Source organism: Trichomonas vaginalis, chromosome IV (assembly GCF_026262505.1).
Source record: "Trichomonas vaginalis G3 chromosome IV, whole genome shotgun sequence".
Lineage (NCBI taxonomy): Eukaryota > Parabasalia > Trichomonadida > Trichomonadidae > Trichomonas > Trichomonas vaginalis.
The window spans coordinates 39,388,977-39,408,436 of record NC_067206.1 but is presented as its reverse complement, the minus strand read 5'-3'; the positions used below and the strand labels follow the sequence as shown (position 1 = coordinate 39,408,436).

The following is a 19,460-nucleotide window of genomic DNA, read 5'->3' as shown; positions in this document are numbered from 1 at the left end:
TCAAGACTTCTTCGTAAATGTTTTGTCAAGACTTCTTCGTAAATGTTTTGTCAAGACTTCTTCGTAATGAGTGTAAAGGACCCAAAAATATAATTTAGGGTAGAAGGTTAGATCTAACCTGTTTTCTAACCTGTTTTCTACCCTCGTGAATTTTCATGAATTTCCTTAAGATAGAAAAAATAAAGTTAGTTTTATTTCATTTATTTTGTATAAAAGATATGATTTCAGGGATTTTTTTGACGAAGTGTCAACCTTCACTTCGTCAAAAAATAACAGTTATCTAATGAAAAAGTGTCATTTTTTTGTATTTGACGAGAATGTCGGGTAGATGGTTAGATCTAACCTCATTTCTACCCTCTTGAATTTTCATGAATTTCCTTAAGATAAAAAAATAAAGTTAGTTTTATTTTTTTATTTTTTTTTATTTTGTATAAAAGATATGATTTCAACAATAGGTTCTACAACACTTCAAACAACAACAGCACCAAACTCGTTAGTTATGAATCCTACGTCAATGTTAGTAGAAATGAAAAGCTTCATTCCTTCTTCATATACTTTTGAAACAGAAATCCAGAAGATAAAGCAAGAACTTTTAACAAGTAATTTAGACTGTAGTGCGAAAGATGAAACAAATGAAGAATATCTTTATGAAATGCAGGACATTATTGACCATTTGCCTAAACTACCTGAAATCCAACAACAAAAACTCACTATTCCTGAATTCGACGAAATTGAAGTGAAACCAACTGACTCAGTAGAAATAAAGAAGTTCATACGAAAGGTAAACTATGAGTTTCTAGGATTTCATTGCAACCATAAAGTTATGGACAAAGATTGCGACATGGTTTATAAAAATATTTCTGACATATATAAATCTGAAGAATTTAAGACCTACGACAACTTTGTTTCGTTAGTTGCTGAATGTGTATGGCAGATAAGAGATAAAGATAGAAGAGGTAAAGTATGGAATAAACAAATAAGACCCGCTATGTTTGAGATGAAGAGAGCAATTGACGCTTTAGTTGTTTTAGCAGGTAAGGTTTCAGAATATAACGCAAAAATGAACCCGCAATGTTCAAAATGTAAAGCAGCAATTAGGAAATATAACTACTCCGTCAAAGAGATAGAACGTATGAGAAACGACTATGCAGACTTAAAGAAAGAAGCAGAGAAGCCGGTAGAAAATAAAATGGACATGTTAGAATTTCTGAACAAAAACTATCCAACAGCTGACGATTTCCTTCTATCTGACGTCAAGAAGAAGTATAAAGAGACTTTTGGCATAGTTAAAACATTCGATATCCTCAGCGAAGAAATAGAAGCTACAAAACTGTTTAGAGTCTCACGAATTCATAACGTTTACCATGTAAAACGCTTATAAAATAACTGGGGTAGAAAACAGGTTAGAAAACAGGTTAGATCTAACCTTCTACCCTAAAATATATTTTTATTGAATTCAGCAACAAAATTCTGAGTAAAATAATTTTTAGGGCATGTGTCAAACCGTTGAGTTTTCACAAAATTCCAAAAATAACGTTTACCATGTAAAACGCTTATAAAATAACTGGGGTAGAAAAGAGGTTAGAAAACAGGTTAGATCTAACCTTCTACCCTAAAATATATTTTTATTGAAAAATGACCAAAAATCATGAGTTTTGTGTGTTTTAGACCATGTTAGAAAACAGGTGAGAAAACAGGTGAGAAAACAGGTGAGATCTAACCTCTTCACCTAAAATATATTTTTATTGAAAAATGACCAAAAATCATGAATTTCCTTAAGACAGAAAAAATAAAGTTAGTTTTATTTTTATTTATTTTTTTTATTTTGTATGTAAGAACAGAAATGTCAAACATTGAGTTTGAAACAGTTAAAAAGATAGACAATGACACCAAAGTGGTTAGAATAGGTGATTTAAACGTAAGATACTCAAAGAAATACAACAAATATTCTTTGTCAGACATTATATTTCCATCTGGAAAGAAAACACACGACTGGGTTAGAAATGCTTCAACTCAGAAAATTTTGACAAGAAATCCTGAGCTTATGATATCAGTAAGATTCTATGGAACTACAGCATATCTCATCGACAAAAGTCTTATACCAATAGTTTTGTTATGGATTGACCCAGTTGTTGGATATAACCTCATAACTTATGGTTCATTCGATACGGAACGTTGCAGTGAAGGCTTACTTTATATCGTTCAGAAACCGAAGGACTTCAATACAAAAAGATATAAGATAGGAAGAACATATAATATAACTCAAAGATATGACAGTACAGTCAATATAGTCAAGGTTGTGTTTGTTAATGATATGAGAGCTGCTGAAACAGAACTGCTTGAAGTTTTTGAGAAAATGTATGGTGCTCCCATAAAAGGTAAAGAAACGTTTGAAGTAGATGAGATAGATAAAGCTATAAAATTATTTGACGAAGTTGCTGAAAAATACATGTAAAGCGTTTATTTTTGGTCTTTTGTGAAAGTCAGAAAATAAAGTTAGTTTTATTTTTATTTATTTTTTTATTTTGTATGTAAGAACAGTAATGTCAACATCAGAGAACACAACAACTGCTATCGTTCATGAAGCCATAAATGAAGAATACGAATACATACAATATAACAAACAACTTCGCCTCATTCGTTCGGTCAAAGATGACATGTACCAAATGCAAAGTATAATGAATGCTCTTAGTTCTACAAAGCAAGCATATCATTGGTTTGAAAACCAACAGGCAAGAGAACTTTTAGAAGAATTTCCTCATATGATTGCTTCCCTCGGAAAACCGAGGGAAGAGATTCCATTCGAAAATCGAAAGAATTTGGCTCCTGGTTTGAAAGGTTATTATGTTCATAGACTTTTAGTAAATGCTGTAGCAATGTGGGCTTCACCTCGTTATGCTTGTTATATTTTCATGATGTTAGATGAACTATATAAAGCAGAACGTGGAGAGATGGAAAAGAAACTTCAAGCAAAAGATGAAGTCATTGAATCCAAAGACAAAAGCATACAGAAAAGAATACCACGTTCAGTACCAAAAGGAAAGGAAAAGAGTTATAAGTATATGATATATACTGAAGAGTTGGAGAAAGAAGAAGATAGAGATATGGTTATGTTGCATTTAGTCAGAAGAAACAACAAAAGCTTTTACGACCTTGCTAAGATTTACAAATCTGACAGAAACTGGTTCTATCGTGAAAACTTACCGATTTCAATGACACCGAATGAGCAAATAAAAGAAATTGTCAAAAATACTCTTCCTCAAACACACTATGATATGAAAGGTTGTACAATACTTACCTTCAAAGAAGACTTACCGCTACTGAAGGAAAAGAACAGAATATTTCGACAACTTCAAGAGGAAGAATAAAAAAATCTAAGCTAATTTATTTTTTTATAAAATTTTATCTCATATGAAAGAACATGAATTTAGAATATTCGGAACTCATGACAGAGAAGAGAACGAACAACATGTAAAAGATTATACAAAAATTTCTGAAGACATACAAAGCATTTAAACAATATCTAAATGCTTCTAAAGATTATGCAAAATTTCTGAAGGTATATAAAGCTTATGAAAAAGCGTATGAAAAGTTTATACATTGGGGAATTGTTGTAAAATATCCATATGAAGACTAACCAAAAATATATTTTTGCTTAAATAGCTTCAGGGTCTATTTCTTCAACCATTTCACTTTCTTCGTCAATGTCAATAGAAGCTTCTTCAACTTTTGGTAAGAATTTCTGTATAACATCTTTGTTCGTTATTGTCTTCAGAGATGAAGGATAATATTTCACATTTGTTTCACCCTTCTTATATTCTTCTGTTCGGAAAGATTCATAGCAATACTGAAGAAGTCAATGTTAGAGTTCTTTATGACAGTATAATGAGTATCTTTGACATTCACGAAGAAACTCTTTTGTTTCAAAACTACTGCTAACTCTTGTGAAGTATAACGTTTGCGGTCAATGACGATAGCTAATGGTCTGACATACTGACCAAACTTAGATTCTTTCACAAACTTCTTGTTAAAGATAACATTAACATTTGAAGCATTATTGAACTCATTCTTGATGGCAGTAGCGAGAGCATTGTATGAAAAGAACTTGCAATCTTGCATGTGTTTCATTAAAATAAAAATATTAAATTATTTTGAAAAATAACTTTAAAAAATCTAATCTAATTTTTTCAAAAAATATTTTTTATCCGATAGGAAAGATGACAGAAAAATTAACTTTTTACATAGCGCCAGACCCTTCTTGCCCACATCTTTTTAAGCCACAATATATAGACATAGAACTAAATAGAGAAAGCGAAATTCTACAAACAGAAGAAACATATAGAGACCTAGATAACGAAAATGGATATGCGCTATTCTGGTTAGATTGTCCTTATGAAATGTATGAAAAAAAGGCTTTATATGAAGAATATAGAAAATATTGTTATGAAAACAATATAAGACTAAGCTCTAGAGAAAAATTCTATGCTGGTATAAAACATCTTTTCGAAGTTCGGAATGGCAAATATAGAAAGAAATAATTTTTCTAAGTTTATTTTTCAAAAAATATTTTTTTTATTTCCTACTAAAGATGTATCGGAAGTTGTCTAAGTTAGAACACTCGGAAATAAAACAACTTCTAACAGAAGCTAACATAGAAGTAGCAAAACATTACGCGACAAACAAAAAAGCACTCTCTGACATCCTCAATGACTACAATGGTGCTATAAGTTATGATAGAATTCATGAGTTCATAAAGCCGCAACGCGGCGAGGACGAAGTCCATGCAAGAGCATTTCCTTTAAATGACGTTGCTATTGACTTATATCATAGACGTTCAGTACCTCATGAAGTAAGAAGAGAAATGTTTGACATAACAAATGCAAACGTTGGTGAAACAAGAAGAGCTGTACCTCATGAAGTAAGAAGAGAAATGTTTGACATAACAAATGCAAACGTTGGTGAAACAAGAAGAAGAGACGCCACACTGAAACAACAGAGAAGAGAGATGTTTAAGAGCGCTATAGAACAAGTTCGCAAAGCTAACGATGTCATTCGTTCCATTGACGACAAACCAAAAGAAGGTGAGAGATGGTTAAAGAAAGATGAAGAGAATAGGAAGAGAAATGTGAAGTCAGGCAATAGACTCATTGACTTTAACATCGAAGCTTTAGATGAACCGAACAGAGAATATTTACACAAACATTTCGGTAAGGTTTTCATGAGACTCTTAGGGAAGATTAAAATAAACTCCCAACAGAGATGGATGGTATGTTATAAACTTGGTGGAAAGTATGAATGTTCTACGTTAAACCTCAATAATATTGGAACATTACTACATCAGCTCTTGAAGGAGAACTTTATATCAGAGATAGAAGCAAATGCTGCAGGTATTGTTGAAATGCACTATGACTTCTTCTTGACAAACATAAAGAATCTTACCGAAATAAAGATGTATGACTTAACAGAATATGAAGGCTTAACGATGTCAGATGTAAAGAAAGGCAAACCAAAAAAGAGACCATATAGAGATGAAAGCACACTGACAAAGACAGAAAGCCATTTTGGAAAGCTCTTAACAAACAGAAACAGACTTATAGAAACTTTGGAAGAAATGGTGAAAAGAAGTTTTATAAGAAGAGAAGCGGTCAGTTCTGGAAGTATCTTTGCACATTACCTATAAATCTTGAGCGCTACCAAATCTTCAATGAATTGAACAAAAGAACTGCAGCACTTATGACAGAAGACAATTGTTTCGTTTATGCTTGCATTCAGGCTGGAGTAGATGAGAGACTATTGACCACATGAGAGAAGTCATTCGTGTTAGAGACTTTCCTCAAAGTAAAGTACAAGAAATTTCTGACGCAACAGGTATAGCATTTAATGTTACCATTGGTTACTTCAATGACTCAAGACATAATGAAATAAAGAGATACATACCAAAAGAATGTGAAACTATTCGAACTATTGACTTACTTCTTGTTGAAGACCACTACATGCTAAATGAAAGATTACCAATGACAACATATTTCATTCGCAACTATATAGAAATCTTGAAGGAGTGTGGTGGAATGAACATTGAGAAACAGATGAAGATTTATACAAAGAGAGAGATAAATATATAGTTCGTTATGATAGAACAACACCCTATGGGATGTTATGAAAACATTGTGGGAGTGCAAATATTTCGAACCTATTTCTTATGGAGAACTTTTCACATATACGACTGACTTTATAAAACAGAACCTTGCACCATTAAAGATTTGACATATGCTCCAAAGTATTGTGACAACTGAAGAAGAAAGCCGAGTCAAAAGAAGTAAATAAAAATATAAGTGCAAGTTCATTCCTGAGCACGTTTTCTTTGCTGACTTTGAGTGTAGCACAGATGGCTTTCATAAAGCCTTTAACATCTGTTATGACAGTGAAAGATGGTTCAGTGAGTCAAAGCATTTGGGTCAGAACTGTGCAACAGAATTTTTTGGAACGACTTCCTGACAAGGAGTTTAATAATATTTCCATAACCTCAGTTATGATATAAACTTCATCTTAAGACACATGACAGAAGTGAAAGGAACTCCCATCATTAAAGGTTCACGAACAATGCAAATAACTGGCTTATATAAAGGAAGGGCAATTATTATAAAAGACTCTTACAGTGTTATAAATAAGAAGCTTAAACTATTTCCTGCTATGTTTAACTTACAAACAGGACCGAAAGAAGTATTTCCATACAACTACTACAGCAGTGTTTTGTTAGCAAATGACAACAGAACTGGTGTCATTTCTGAAGCATGTAAGTTTGTAAAGATATTGATACATTTATGAAAAACATAGATTCCATCAAAGGTTGCAGAATAGATGAGAACCACTTCGACTTAGAAAAATATAGCACGTTTTACTGGCAAACAGATGTAAGAATTTTAAGAGAAGGTTTGTTAAGTTCGCAATGACATATTGAAAGAATTTGATTTAAACGTTTATGACTACGTTAGTATTTGTTCAATCGCTAACAAATTGTTTGAGAACAGAGTGTACTTCCCGAATGGAAATTTATATGACCTCTCAAATAAACCTAGAGAATTTATTTCGAGATGCATTCAAGGTGGAAGATGTATGCTGTCAGATAACATTAAACAAAAGAGCGAAAAGAAACTCATTGCTGATTTCGACGCTGTTTCATTATATCCATCCGCTATAGCAAGACTTTATACTTTAGAAGGTATACCGAAAGTATTGAAGGAAGAAATGTTAAGCACAGAGTATCTCATGAGACATTTATTCGATGACGACCAAAAGGAACCCATGGTGAAAAGTTTATATTCGGTTTCTTTGTTCTCATTAAGATAACAGAGATTGGAATACATAGACACTTTCCTTTAATAGTTTTGTGACCCTGAACTAAATCCAGAAACTTAACGTTCCCAGAAGTTCAAAACACTTGCTGTTTAATGTATGTTGACCATATAACATTACAAGACCTCATAAAATATCAAGGTGTCAAATGTGAAGTGTTGCAGGAACTATTACGATGGAAACAGAGATATTAGAATAAGAGATGAAGTAAAGAAGTTGTTTGAGTTAAGGTTAAAGTATAAGAAAGAAGGAAATCCTTTGCAAGAAAATATAAAAGCTCATTTCTGAACAGTATTTATGGCAAAACTATTCTATCTCCTATTGAGTCAAAAATAACCATAGTAAATGACAAAGATGCTATAAGATATGCCATCAGAAACTACAACCATATAGTGAAGTTCGAAGGTTTGGATGGTTCAGATAAAAACTATTTTTCAAGCTAACGAAAAGCATTTGCAGACACTTTAACTTCTGTCCACTTGGTGTTAACATTCTGTCTATGTCGAAGAGAATAATGTGTGAAGTATTCTGTACTGCTGGACTTAGGAATGGACATCTTTTATAGCGATACGGACAGTATGCATCTCTACAATGAAGATATCCCTCGTTTAGCTGAAGAGTTTGAGAAACGTATATGGAAGAGTTCTCATTGGTAAAAACCTTGGTCAATTTCATAGCGACTTGCAGAAATAACACCTGGAAAACAAAGTTTAGCATACAAGTCAATATTTTGTGGAAAGAAGACCTACATAGACTTACTCACGAATGATTTAAATGAAGTTGCATTTCACTGCAGAATGAAAGGCGTGAAGCAAGATGTTATTGCTTTAACGCTAATGAAATGTTTCCTGACTCTGTTCAGTGTTTCTATGATGAAGATAAGGTTAATGGTTCCGCAAGGAACATATGACAAAGACTCTGGAGTTTCAGTTTAATGAAACTTTACAAAGCACTTCATGATGGTCAAGAGATTGGATTTGACTTATGTAAGTCTTCTAGTCCTTGCTTTGCTGAAAAGTTTAACTTCTCAATAACGACTAAAACAAGCTTTATTCGTAAGTTGAAGTTCTGAGGTCATTTATTTTTATCACGAATGACCTCATTGCTGACAAAAATAAGCCGCTAGCGGCAAGGGCGAAGCCCATGAGGTCATTTACAATACTGCGATGGTAGAGTTTAAGAGTTGTGCTTCAATGTAAAGACAGTCCTTATGGTCTGGAGGTAAGAACACTGGGCAGTTATGGTCATGAGTGGAGAACATGTCTATCCAAAACTCACGATTGAAGCCAGTTAATTTATAGTATTTAGGGTTAGGAAGTGGTGAAGTTCTTGTATGACCAATGAACTCATTTTCAACTCCCTTACTTAGGTTTGAATATAATATAGCTTGCTTTCTTTCCCAAATACCTGGAAATTTAATTTCGGAAAATTCATTTTTCCTCGGAAGCATTGCATCATAATTGAAAACATTCTTGAAATCATCACTTGGTTCAGAGATTTGAAATCTTATACGTAATGGATTTTCTTTCTTTTTAGCTACTTCATTGAATGGTGAATATATAACAAACTGACAGTCATGAGTTCCATCTTCATTTTCATTAAATTCATAATGAAAGTCTATAAGTTGTGGGTGACTACCTTCTTCTTTCAGTTGTGCAAGAAACTCACGTAAAGGCTGTAAAGTTTGTACTTCAATGTTGAACTTTTTCTCGAACATCTCATTAAATGAAATCATACATTGTAGCAATGTTGTATCGTCTTTAAAGTATTTGTATATGTGAATGTTTTGGGCGCTTAAAGACTGTTCGTCATTTTCTATCTCGACTTGAAGTATAAAGTCAACCTTTCTGAAAGCACGTGTTATATACATAGATGTTATGCCAATGTACTTCTCTTCATTTATGTTCACAATCCAGTCTGTTGGAAACTTAAACGTTACTCTGTTCCCATTTATTTTGACGTCAGGGTTTTCACTACTGAACGCAACAGATAAAGGTATTTGTCTATACATTTAATTCGGATAAAAATAAACCATTTACTCTTTCTTGCTTCAGCTTCTTTAGCTTTTGCTTCAGCTTCTTCTCTAGCTTTTTTCGCCAGCAAACGTGGGTTCTTTTGTCTTCCAGCAGCTAATGCAGCAAGTTGTTTTTCACTAAGTTTTCTCTTTGGTCTCTCTGGCTTTTGTTCTTGTTTTTGTTCCTTCAGTTCGGATAAAATTTGCTCACGAATTTCTTTCTTCAATGCTTCAACATTTATGACCCCTTGGGTCTTGTCCGTAGGGCTTGTATGAGTCATTTGACTGCAGATAAAAAACAAAATTAAAACTTTAACCGATGTAAAATGAGCTTGTCAAAATCAGAGCGAGAGTCTATTATATTAAATGACGCAAGAGGAATACAACATCCTTTCTATTACGTAAGTCAGAGTAAAGATGGTAAAATATACGTAAGAAAAAGAAAGGTTCCATTAGCGAATGCAGAAAGCGACAACATTAAGGTGCATGGCAAGGGCGAAGCCCACGAAGCCCATTTAAGCCTTCTGTTCAAAACTGAAAAGTCAATAGAACCAGAAGAAAAGAAGCCAGATGTACTTTCAATAACGAACCAAGAGCTTATTGCAAAGTTCGTGAATTTCATTGAAAAACAAACCGAGTCAAAGAATCCTGACCCGCCAGTGAAAGAACTTGAGACAAAAGAGAATGTACAGTTCATTGAAAATGTCAAGAAACAACTTCCACCACGAATGCCAAGAAGAAGAAGAATAATGAAGTAAATAGATATTTTTATCCGAAGGAAAGACATGCAGAACGAACAGTTAAACGAATTTACTCCAGCAGAGCATATTCATTCAGATTCGCTCATATTTCGATATCATAGACAATGCAGTTCAAATTGGTGACACTAATAGAAAATATTCTGACGCAAAGATTCCATCACAACCTGGAACTGCTAAAGATAACACATGGGTAACATTCAATCTCTCACCTCCTGGTGAAAATATGTTGGACCTTTACAATACATTCATTACGTATAAAATGGAAGGTCAATTTATTGTAGATAAAGAAATTGGTTCAGGTTCCAATAAAACAAACCCACCAGGATTTTGGATTGGTTTCGATGACGCTTTCTATGCAGTTGCTGGATATCAAATCCTTGCAAATGGTCGTATCGTATATTCTCAAGACAACGCAAGAGAAGAAGCATATATAACTTCAAACTCACAAACTACCGAACAAATAAAGAAAGTGGATGTTTTCTCAAAGACTCGACATGAAGATGTATGGAGTCATTCGGAACATGCAGAACAGGACAAATTGTTAGTGGTCCAATTACAGCAGGAAAATCATTTGATTTTAAGCTTCGTTTAAGAATTCCTGTTAGAAGATTCCTTCCATTAGAAGCTATTCGATTTATTCCAGCTTTTGCAGGAAACATTCAGCTTAAAGTAAAGTTCAGTAGCGACGCCTTACAATGCACATCTATATCTGTAAATGATATCATTGCTTTCAATCCAACTCTTAAAGTTGCATTTGCTTCAGATTCAAATCCACGACAAATAAATTTGTTCCATGGAATGAACCATTCACTATGATAACGAAGGCAGTAGAAGCTAGTGGAACAGTTACTATTACAACTGTAACCCAGCAACTATTTCGAACAAAGATGGATTTTAATGAATGTTTCATTCATCCAAAGTCATTCTCTTTAGACCCTAACATTTATACAGAACTTGTAGAACATTATACAAACGAGGCTTTATGTTTTCCTGTTAAAGTTATGGATTGGATTCCTATGGATGGTTCATTTTCAAAGAATACAGATAGTTCAAGTGCAACATTTACAGCAGCTTATACGCCTATTAATGTTAAAAGTATTTGGGCACTATTTAGAAAGAAAGACAACTATTATGTTAATTTTGAGAACCCTAAGTTTAAATATCTTCAGCTTTCCATGGGAGCTTATGGAAATATGCCTGCAGAACCTGAAAAATCATATGAACCTGTATTTTATGAAATGGTTGCGAACGCTTGCAATACAAACAATGATATGATTGGATTTAATGAAGATGTTATGAGGTCATTGGTGGATGATGGTAGTGTGGAACATAAATGGGATAGCTATGACAACACACATTTCTTATGTGGTTTTCCAACAGAAGTGGACTTTTGCTTCCAGCAAGGTCAAACATCTACTGCTCCAATAACATACAAATTGTCTGTTAAAGGACCTATTGAACTAGCAACTGAAAATGTACCAAAGCCACTTATTGGATTTATGAGGGATTGTTGCTTTGCCATTCAGGTAAGACAGTCAGGCATCCCCATAATAAGATTAGATGACTATAACTTAGCTACGGACGACAGTGAGGAATAAAGATGAACGTTTATTTTTAAAGCTTATAAATGAGTTCTTCATCAAGCTCTCGTGAACCTTCACCATCTATGAAACAAACTTTACCAAACGATTATGTAGCACCTATTGAATATTTCTTACGAGCTGCACAATGGCAAAGAGCAGTCTCACCAAGGTTAGGTGTTCCACCAGCTCCTGTCAAAAATAGCATTTGGTCAAGTCCTTATATAAGATATGGTCTCCCACTAGGTTTGCTAGCTACAGCAGGAGCAGTTATGATGTTGAAAAGAAATAAAGCAAATGTTGTAAATAATACTGAAGTAGCTGAAGTTAAACAAACTCCAACACCTTCAGCAAGCAAAACCTTCAATGACTCTGAACCTATGGAAGTACAAACTCCTGTTCAAAGTCAACTCCTAAACCGACTCCAACATTTAAACCAGAACCTACTCCTCAAAAATATAATAACTCCTGCGTTTTCCTTACTGAAAAAAAATAGTTATTTTTATTTATATATTTTTATTTGATTGAAATGACAAATAAAGTCACTGAAGCAATGAAACAAAAGTTTTTGGTAGAATACATTAAATCAGGAACTATTCCAGAAGGTTTTTACATTCATACTATGAAGGATGGTAGAGTTCAGTTTAGAAAGATAAAGCAACAATTAGATAAAGAAGGAATTTTGAGAAAGATTAAACTTCATGAAGACAACATTGCTGAACTTAAGAAGAAGTTAGAAGAGTTGGAGAAAGCAGACGACAGTGAGGAATAAAGCAATGAATTCAACAGGGTTAGAAAAGAGGTTAGAAAAGAGGTTAGATCTACCCTTCTACCCTAAATTTAAATGGATGTTTTCATATGTGTGAGGGTGGTGATATCATTATTTTTTAAGTTTATTTTTATATAAATGACGAAAACTATTGAGATAACAAACTACAACGGTCATGAGTTCAAGAATTTGTTCTTCGTTCCTCGTGAAAATACATTCTATCAGATACGAGGGAGAAAGGGTAAAGTTAGTTTGAGCGTTTATGACTACAAGCATAATGGAAAGTTTATACAAGCATATGATACAAACGGTAAGCGTGTTTCATTAGCTTTGTCAAAACTTACAGGTATAAACTATGACAGTGATTTTGACCTATATGAAGAAGAAAGTGAGTCAGAAGATTATGAGCTGTTATATGAAGCACAGCAATGGGAGGAGTTGCAATACTTTTGTAAGTGAGAACGTTTATTTTTTACATTAGTGAAGTCGTTTGTGAAAACGTTAGTGAGGTGAAGTGGTTGGCGGCTTTGTAAATATTTAAGGTTAAGTTAGTGTTGTCGTTTGTGTTGTAAAATATACGTTAACGGTTTCGTAAAGTGTCAAATTCACATAACAGGGGTATGGTGGAACGCAGTGCCGTCGTACCCTTGTTATGTATACTAACTATCGTTAAATCTTTGGTTGGACACCCTCTGTTTTTCTAATAACGAGATTGGGACAAAGTTGCAATTCGGCACTTTTTGTAAAAAATGGGGTCATACTCATAATGAATAGAGACTTAGAGCCAAGTCTTGATATCATGCAGGGAGAAGATACATTGATAAGCAATTATATTTTATAGTAGTAGTATTCAGAAATTCTTACAATTTGCAATACAATTTTCAAAAATGGATAAAGACTTATAGCCAAGTCTTGATATCATGCAGGGAGAATATACATAGATAAGCAATTATATTTTATAGTAGTAGTATTCAGAAATTCTTACAATTTACAATACAATTTTCAAAAATGGATAAAGACTTATAGCCAAGTCTTGATATCATGCAGGGAGAATATACATAGATAAGCAATTATATTTTATAGTAGTAGTATTCAGAAATTCTTACAATTTACAATACAATTTTCAAAAATGGATAAAGACTTATAGCCAAGTCTTGATATCATGCAGGGAGAATATACATAGATAAGCAATTATATTTTATAGTAGTAGTATTCAGAAATTCTTACAATTTACAATACAATTTTCAAAAATGGATAAAGACTTATAGCCAAGTCTTGATATCATGCAGGGAGAATATACATAGATAAGCAATTATATTTTATAGTAGTAGTATTCAGAAATTCTTACAATTTACAATACAATTTTCAAAAATGGATAAAGACTAATAGCCAAGTCTTGATATCATGCAGGGAGAATATACATAGATAAGCAATTATATTTTATAGTAGTAGTATTCAGAAATTCTTACAATTTACAATACAATTTTCAAAAATGGATAAAGACTTATAGCCAAGTCTTGATATCATGCAGGGAGAATATACATAGATAAGCAATTATATTTTATAGTAGTAGTATTCAGAAATTCTTACAATTTACAATACAATTTTCAAAAATGGATAAAGACTTATAGCCAAGTCTTGATATCATGCAGGGAGAATATACATAGATAAGCAATTATATTTTATAGTAGTAGTATTCAGAAATTCTTACAATTTACAATACAATTTTCAAAAATGGATAAAGACTTATAGCCAAGTCTTGATATCATGCAGGGAGAATATACATAGATAAGCAATTATATTTTATAGTAGTAGTATTCAGAAATTCTTACAATTTACAATACAATTTTCAAAAATGGATAAAGACTTATAGCCAAGTCTTGATATCATGCAGGGAGAATATACATAGATAAGCAATTATATTTTATAGTAGTAGTATTCAGAAATTCTTACAATTTACAATACAATTTTCAAAAATGGATAAAGACTAATAGCCAAGTCTTGATATCATGCAGGGAGAATATACATAGATAAGCAATTATATTTTATAGTAGTAGTATTCAGAAATTCTTACAATTTACAATACAATTTTCAAAAATGGATAAAGACTAATAGCCAAGTCTTGATATCATGCAGGGAGAATATACATAGATAAGCAATTATATTTTATAGTAGTAGTATTCAGAAATTCTTACAATTTACAATACAATTTTCAAAAATGGATAAAGACTTATAGCCAAGTCTTGATATCATGCAGGGAGAATATACATAGATAAGCAATTATATTTTATAGTAGTAGTATTCAGAAATTCTTACAATTTACAATACAATTTTCAAAAATGGATAAAGACTAATAGCCAAGTCTTGATATCATGCAGGGAGAATATACATAGATAAGCAATTATATTTTATAGTAGTAGTATTCAGAAATTCTTACAATTTACAATACAATTTTCAAAAATGGATAAAGACTTATAGCCAAGTCTTGATATCATGCAGGGAGAATATACATAGATAAGCAATTATATTTTATAGTAGTAGTATTCAGAAATTCTTACAATTTACAATACAATTTTCAAAAATGGATAAAGACTTATAGCCAAGTCTTGATATCATGCAGGGAGAATATACATAGATAAGCAATTATATTTTATAGTAGTAGTATTCAGAAATTCTTACAATTTACAATACAATTTTCAAAAATGGATAAAGACTATAGCCAAGTCTTGATATCATGCAGGGAGAATATACATAGATAAGCAATTATATTTTAGTAGTAGTATTCAGAAATTCTTACAATTTACAATACAATTTTCAAAAATGGATAAAGACTAATAGCCAAGTCTTGATATCATGCAGGGAGACTCTCTACAAATACAAAAATTGATTATCATAAGGAAATACAAATTTATCAATTTTCATGTGAAAATTACATAAATTTGTTCTCCAATAAATAGCAATAATACTTTGAATGTTATATTAAGTAATATAGCTTCAGGTAAATAAGCTTACACTTCAAAAATATACTGTTTATTCATTAATTTTAAAAAAAGTCCAAATTATCTAATCTTGCTTACTCTTCCTTTAAACTTCTTTGTGCCAAATTTAATATTGCCTTCAAAGATGGAATAAGGACATTAGGTTCAATCCTTCGGCTTTCGACAATTTCCAAAATGTGTTGAATTAATTTCAAACATTCATCGTGTTTTGAAGCTCTTTGCTCAACAATCTGATTACCTGCCCTTGTAAGAATTCTTACTGCTCTTTCTTCATTCAAAACATTAGCGACTTGAACCTTAATAATCGCATTTGGAATCACAACAGTGATGAGAGTTATGACGATGTCATCAATGCGCTCATTTTTCTTACCCAAGAAAAATGTTTGCTTTAATTGATGAAAGTGTGATTCCGCAATGTTATTCGTGGAATCACCTTCTCCACGATATAACATCATCCAATGTTCTTTGGTTCTTCTCCATTGTTTATCGAAATACTTCAAAGCGCGCGGTTCTTCTTCTTCTAACATTGTTGTCAAGAACTCATATGTTTCATCAGACTCTTCAGCCAGCTTTTCTGCATTCGTTGCATCTGCACGTAATGTCAAAAAGTCCATTGCTAAATAGAAGTTCTCAAAATTCTGTGGATTGTCAAAATAGCTTCCAACTTTTGCACATGCGCGTAAAACATGCACAGCGCACCAACTGAGCTGCGCAAGAGGAAATCCGTCCTCAATTGCGCGAGCAATGTTTAGCGCACAGTCAGCGCTCCAATGCTGTGGATCCAGGTGCGCAAACTCACAGAATTTCACCAAACATTCTTGAATTTTTTCAGATGTCTGAGGGTTCACTAAAAAATAGCAAAAGGGGAAAATTGTGTTTTGACTTGTTTTCATTGTTACTGCAAACAATTGGATCTTTCCTTTAATTAAAGAATGAGTGGAATCGACGTGGAGAGGGTTATCAATGCTATGCACCAATTCTTTTGCAGCAAAAGGTGCATATATGATTGTAAACTCGGAAAAATCTCCATTGTAATCAAATTGAACGAGATCATCTGGGCACTCTTCCTGTAAATTATTCAAAAATGCTTCCAAAGAAGTGTAAGGATCGTTTGATAATCTTTGTGCAATAATCTCATCAAGGCGATAAAATTTGTGCTTTAAAGCATCAGTAGACTGCGCGAAAAGTTTCATCGTTTCTTTGTTATTCGTATCAATTCCGAACTTATCAAAAAATGCTTTTTGAGCAAGAAATTGCTTTCCACCGTTTTTAATATAAAGTTCGATCCATTTTTGATAAAATTTACTCGCGTAATGTGAACCCATTTCAACTCCTATATGATGGCAATGTTCTTCATTAACTTTGCTTATAGTAAACACTCCATTTTGTTCTTCAACCCTAAATTTTGCCTTGCATAGGGGATACGAACATGAATAAGTGACATATTGCTTTGGAGATCCCGTTCTTCTTCTGTATGGGACACCGCCCTTGACTTCCTGTTTAATACCAAAAGCAATAAGCTCCTCTAAGTCCACCGAAATCATAAAAATGAAGTGATTTTGAAAAGAGTTAACAAAATTCAAATCACATCAAAAACAAAAACACATAAAAAATATTTTATTATACTCATTCGAAATTAAAAATAATAAAATTTATATATATTAATTTCATTAAATCAAGGTTAAAAATCTCACCGGAAAAATAACCTCAGTGTGATAAATTTATCACCGGAAAAATTTACAATAAGGTTAATACCGAAAATATTGAAAAATCAACATTTAAGGTTAATTTAAGAGTATGCGCTTTTGTCACCTACTCTTCTGATAACGAAGAGGAATCGTGTTTTCCATGTCATTTTTTGAGGTTAATCTGGGATTTTAGTAGCAGAATCATCCATGTTATACCATGCAGATAGCTGATTATCAAATATTAAAGAAAGATTGAGGGACCTTTAATTAACAATGATGTATTATCGAAGTGTTGTATTTGATACTAATGATCCATTGATATTTTCTCTTGAATAATGAAATATTGAAGCAATTTAAATATAATCAATCAATTTCAAGTGCTGAGAACTTAGAATCCAATTATGAATGATGCCCATACGAAAATAACATCGGAGACACATAACACAATTCATAAAAATTTAATTTATTTAAAAAAAAAACAATATTATTAACTTATTTAGAATACACAACTGCCGAGCAGAAATATATATAATTATGAATCAATTATTTTGATAAATCATATTTTGCTATGAGATGATAAAGTGATATTGCTGTATTGAGCATGTTATCTGACTTTTTAAGTTCTTCGATGATTTTAGTGCTAAATTCGCAGTTAATTGTTTTGACGAATGTAACAAATAATAAGATATCTCTATCTGGGCCGAATCTAACAGCAATACCTGCAAAACCAGACTGGATATAATCTTGAAACTCTTCTGGTTCCCAGAAACCGTGATTTCGGGCTAATATTGTTGCAAGAATCTTTACGTTTTCTTTTTCGCCAAGCTCTGGATCAAAAGAAAGTGGCTCGGAGGCTATTTCAGTGAGATTTACGAACATTGTTAGAAATGAAATCGATTTTTTGTGGAAAACATTCACAAAAATTTTGAATGAATATCAAAAATTTTTGATAAAATGGAATTCTGATATTCTGAAGCTTCATTTAACACAAATTTAGGCTTAAATAATGATGAAACCCATTCTAATGCAAGTAAAGACTTTATGTATGCGTTGAAGTTATGAAAATTTACCATAATAATGAAATTTTTCATGATTCTGCAAAATTTCGCCACAAAATTTATGGCACTTTTTACTGGCGCGCCCGTAAAAACTATAAATTTATAAATTTTCTGATTTTAATGTTGTTTTAGTGATTACTTATGAACACTAATTGGAAATCGGATTGTTTATCATCTTTTTTAATTTGATTTCATATTCTCTGGTTTGAGTAATTATGATTATAAGTATATGTAAGTTCAATGAATACAGAAGTATAAGATCATAAAGAAATCATTTTGTAATGAATGTTCCTAGGAAAGCAATCTTCAGAATTTTACAGGTTTCGTGTGTTGTTTTAATCATAATTGGTTTAATATCCATATTAATTTTCTCTAGTGATAATAATCCAACCAATATTACTGACTCATCTTTCTTTAGTTTCAAAATCAATACATCAATTAACACAGAATCAATTTTAGAAGTAAATCCTAACGAAACAGCATTATATCTTAACTACTTTGACACATATCCATGTCCATATTATTCAGATCGCGCAGATTTAATTGCTCCAGAAATTAATAGGCTCGCACAGATGATGAGAGCATTTGGGATGAAAATAATATTCCATACTTTAACAGAAAAACCTTCCGAAATTACTGCAAATATTCAAACTCCGGAAACTGAATTAAATTTAGAGAAAACCTCACCTAATTTACAAGATAAATGCTTGTATACTGATTTTGATAAAACGCCAGCTCCAAGCAATGGATCTATTCATCATGATATAATGTTTTCCTCAAAATCTGATTATTTTGTTAAAGATCACAATGATGGCGTTAAATTAGCACATCAACTCGGAATCAAATACTTAATCGTTGGCGGAATGAGATGCAATTACTGGCTTTTACCTTTCTTCAGAAACTTGAAACTGAATAACATTCAACCTATTTATATTTACGATCTATCTGATGTTGCATACTTTAGAGAGGCGCAAGTTAAACAACTTGATACACATACTAAAGCTCTTATTCATTTTTGGACAATTATCGTGAACGAATTCAAGATGGCAGTCAATCATTTTGCATTGATTGATCGTGCTTCGAACCGTAATCCACCAGTAATTAAGTTTGATGGAAATCTTCAAGCTTATTACTTTATGGAGTTTTACAATTACAGAGAGCTCTAATCTAGCTTATTCACTCATATTATTTTCTTTGTTTTATACAATCTTCGATAAAATATTGTCTTTTCTCATATG

The 19,460-nt window shown here is 32.3% G+C and overlaps 12 protein-coding genes and 3 pseudogenes across 15 annotated transcripts, besides 3 other annotated features; 10 read left to right on the top strand and 5 right to left on the bottom strand.

Moving 5' to 3' along the window:
• Nucleotides 1-13,142: part of a mobile genetic element that runs on past the window's edge.
• Nucleotides 440-1,381, top strand: TVAGG3_0249820 (organellar and viral DNA polymerase type B; the record flags this gene model as incomplete). Its single annotated transcript, XM_051227982.1, has 1 exon — nucleotides 440-1,381. One exon carries the CDS (start codon nucleotides 440-442, stop codon nucleotides 1,379-1,381), a length of 942 nt encoding a protein of 313 aa, XP_051112968.1.
• TVAGG3_0249810 (KilA, N-terminal/APSES-type HTH, DNA-binding family) lies at nucleotides 2,544-3,368 on the top strand (the record flags this gene model as incomplete). Its single annotated transcript, XM_051227981.1, has 1 exon — nucleotides 2,544-3,368. The coding sequence occupies one exon, from the start codon at nucleotides 2,544-2,546 to the stop codon at nucleotides 3,366-3,368; it is 825 nt and encodes a 274-aa protein (XP_051112967.1).
• On the bottom strand, nucleotides 3,656-4,128 carry TVAGG3_0249800 (annotated as a pseudogene). Its single transcript has one exon. A coding segment is annotated over exon 1 (473 nt).
• TVAGG3_0249790 (uncharacterized protein) lies at nucleotides 4,146-4,538 on the top strand (the record flags this gene model as incomplete). The annotated part of the gene is made up of 1 exon (XM_051227980.1): nucleotides 4,146-4,538. A coding segment is annotated over one exon (393 nt), but the record flags the coding sequence as incomplete, so codon positions are not given.
• On the top strand, nucleotides 4,589-8,425 carry TVAGG3_0249780 (annotated as a pseudogene). The gene has a single exon. A coding segment is annotated over exon 1 (3,837 nt).
• On the bottom strand, nucleotides 8,507-9,364 carry TVAGG3_0249770 (uncharacterized protein; the record flags this gene model as incomplete). The annotated part of the gene is made up of 1 exon (XM_001317867.1): nucleotides 8,507-9,364. The coding sequence occupies one exon, from the start codon at nucleotides 9,362-9,364 to the stop codon at nucleotides 8,507-8,509; it is 858 nt and encodes a 285-aa protein (XP_001317902.1).
• Nucleotides 9,392-9,648, bottom strand: TVAGG3_0249760 (uncharacterized protein; the record flags this gene model as incomplete). The annotated part of the gene is made up of 1 exon (XM_051227979.1): nucleotides 9,392-9,648. A coding segment is annotated over one exon (257 nt), but the record flags the coding sequence as incomplete, so codon positions are not given.
• TVAGG3_0249750 (uncharacterized protein) lies at nucleotides 9,694-10,125 on the top strand (the record flags this gene model as incomplete). The annotated part of the gene is made up of 1 exon (XM_051227978.1): nucleotides 9,694-10,125. The coding sequence occupies one exon, from the start codon at nucleotides 9,694-9,696 to the stop codon at nucleotides 10,123-10,125; it is 432 nt and encodes a 143-aa protein (XP_051112964.1).
• Nucleotides 10,126-10,434, top strand: TVAGG3_0249740 (annotated as a pseudogene). The gene has a single exon. A coding segment is annotated over exon 1 (309 nt).
• Nucleotides 10,941-11,726, top strand: TVAGG3_0249730 (uncharacterized protein; the record flags this gene model as incomplete). Its single annotated transcript, XM_051227977.1, has 1 exon — nucleotides 10,941-11,726. One exon carries the CDS (start codon nucleotides 10,941-10,943, stop codon nucleotides 11,724-11,726), a length of 786 nt encoding a protein of 261 aa, XP_051112963.1.
• TVAGG3_0249720 (uncharacterized protein) lies at nucleotides 12,238-12,480 on the top strand (the record flags this gene model as incomplete). Its single annotated transcript, XM_001317863.1, has 1 exon — nucleotides 12,238-12,480. The coding sequence occupies one exon, from the start codon at nucleotides 12,238-12,240 to the stop codon at nucleotides 12,478-12,480; it is 243 nt and encodes an 80-aa protein (XP_001317898.1).
• Nucleotides 12,616-12,936, top strand: TVAGG3_0249710 (uncharacterized protein; the record flags this gene model as incomplete). Its single annotated transcript, XM_001317862.1, has 1 exon — nucleotides 12,616-12,936. The coding sequence occupies one exon, from the start codon at nucleotides 12,616-12,618 to the stop codon at nucleotides 12,934-12,936; it is 321 nt and encodes a 106-aa protein (XP_001317897.1).
• Nucleotides 12,937-13,142: a terminal%2Cinverted (terminal inverted repeat of Maverick-1B transposon ID:TVAGG3_0249700).
• Nucleotides 13,143-13,185: 43 nt separating this feature from the next.
• Nucleotides 13,186-17,294: a mobile genetic element.
• On the bottom strand, nucleotides 15,551-17,020 carry TVAGG3_0249690 (MULE transposase domain-containing protein; the record flags this gene model as incomplete). Its single annotated transcript, XM_001317861.2, has 1 exon — nucleotides 15,551-17,020. One exon carries the CDS (start codon nucleotides 17,018-17,020, stop codon nucleotides 15,551-15,553), a length of 1,470 nt encoding a protein of 489 aa, XP_001317896.1.
• A 413-nt stretch (nucleotides 17,295-17,707) lies between the features above and the next one.
• Nucleotides 17,708-18,043, bottom strand: TVAGG3_0249670 (uncharacterized protein; the record flags this gene model as incomplete). Its single annotated transcript, XM_001317860.1, has 1 exon — nucleotides 17,708-18,043. The coding sequence occupies one exon, from the start codon at nucleotides 18,041-18,043 to the stop codon at nucleotides 17,708-17,710; it is 336 nt and encodes a 111-aa protein (XP_001317895.1).
• Nucleotides 18,044-18,503: 460 nt separating this feature from the next.
• On the top strand, nucleotides 18,504-19,452 carry TVAGG3_0249660 (uncharacterized protein; the record flags this gene model as incomplete). Its single annotated transcript, XM_001317859.1, has 1 exon — nucleotides 18,504-19,388. The coding sequence occupies one exon, from the start codon at nucleotides 18,504-18,506 to the stop codon at nucleotides 19,386-19,388; it is 885 nt and encodes a 294-aa protein (XP_001317894.1).
• Nucleotides 19,453-19,460: the final 8 nt, after the last annotated feature.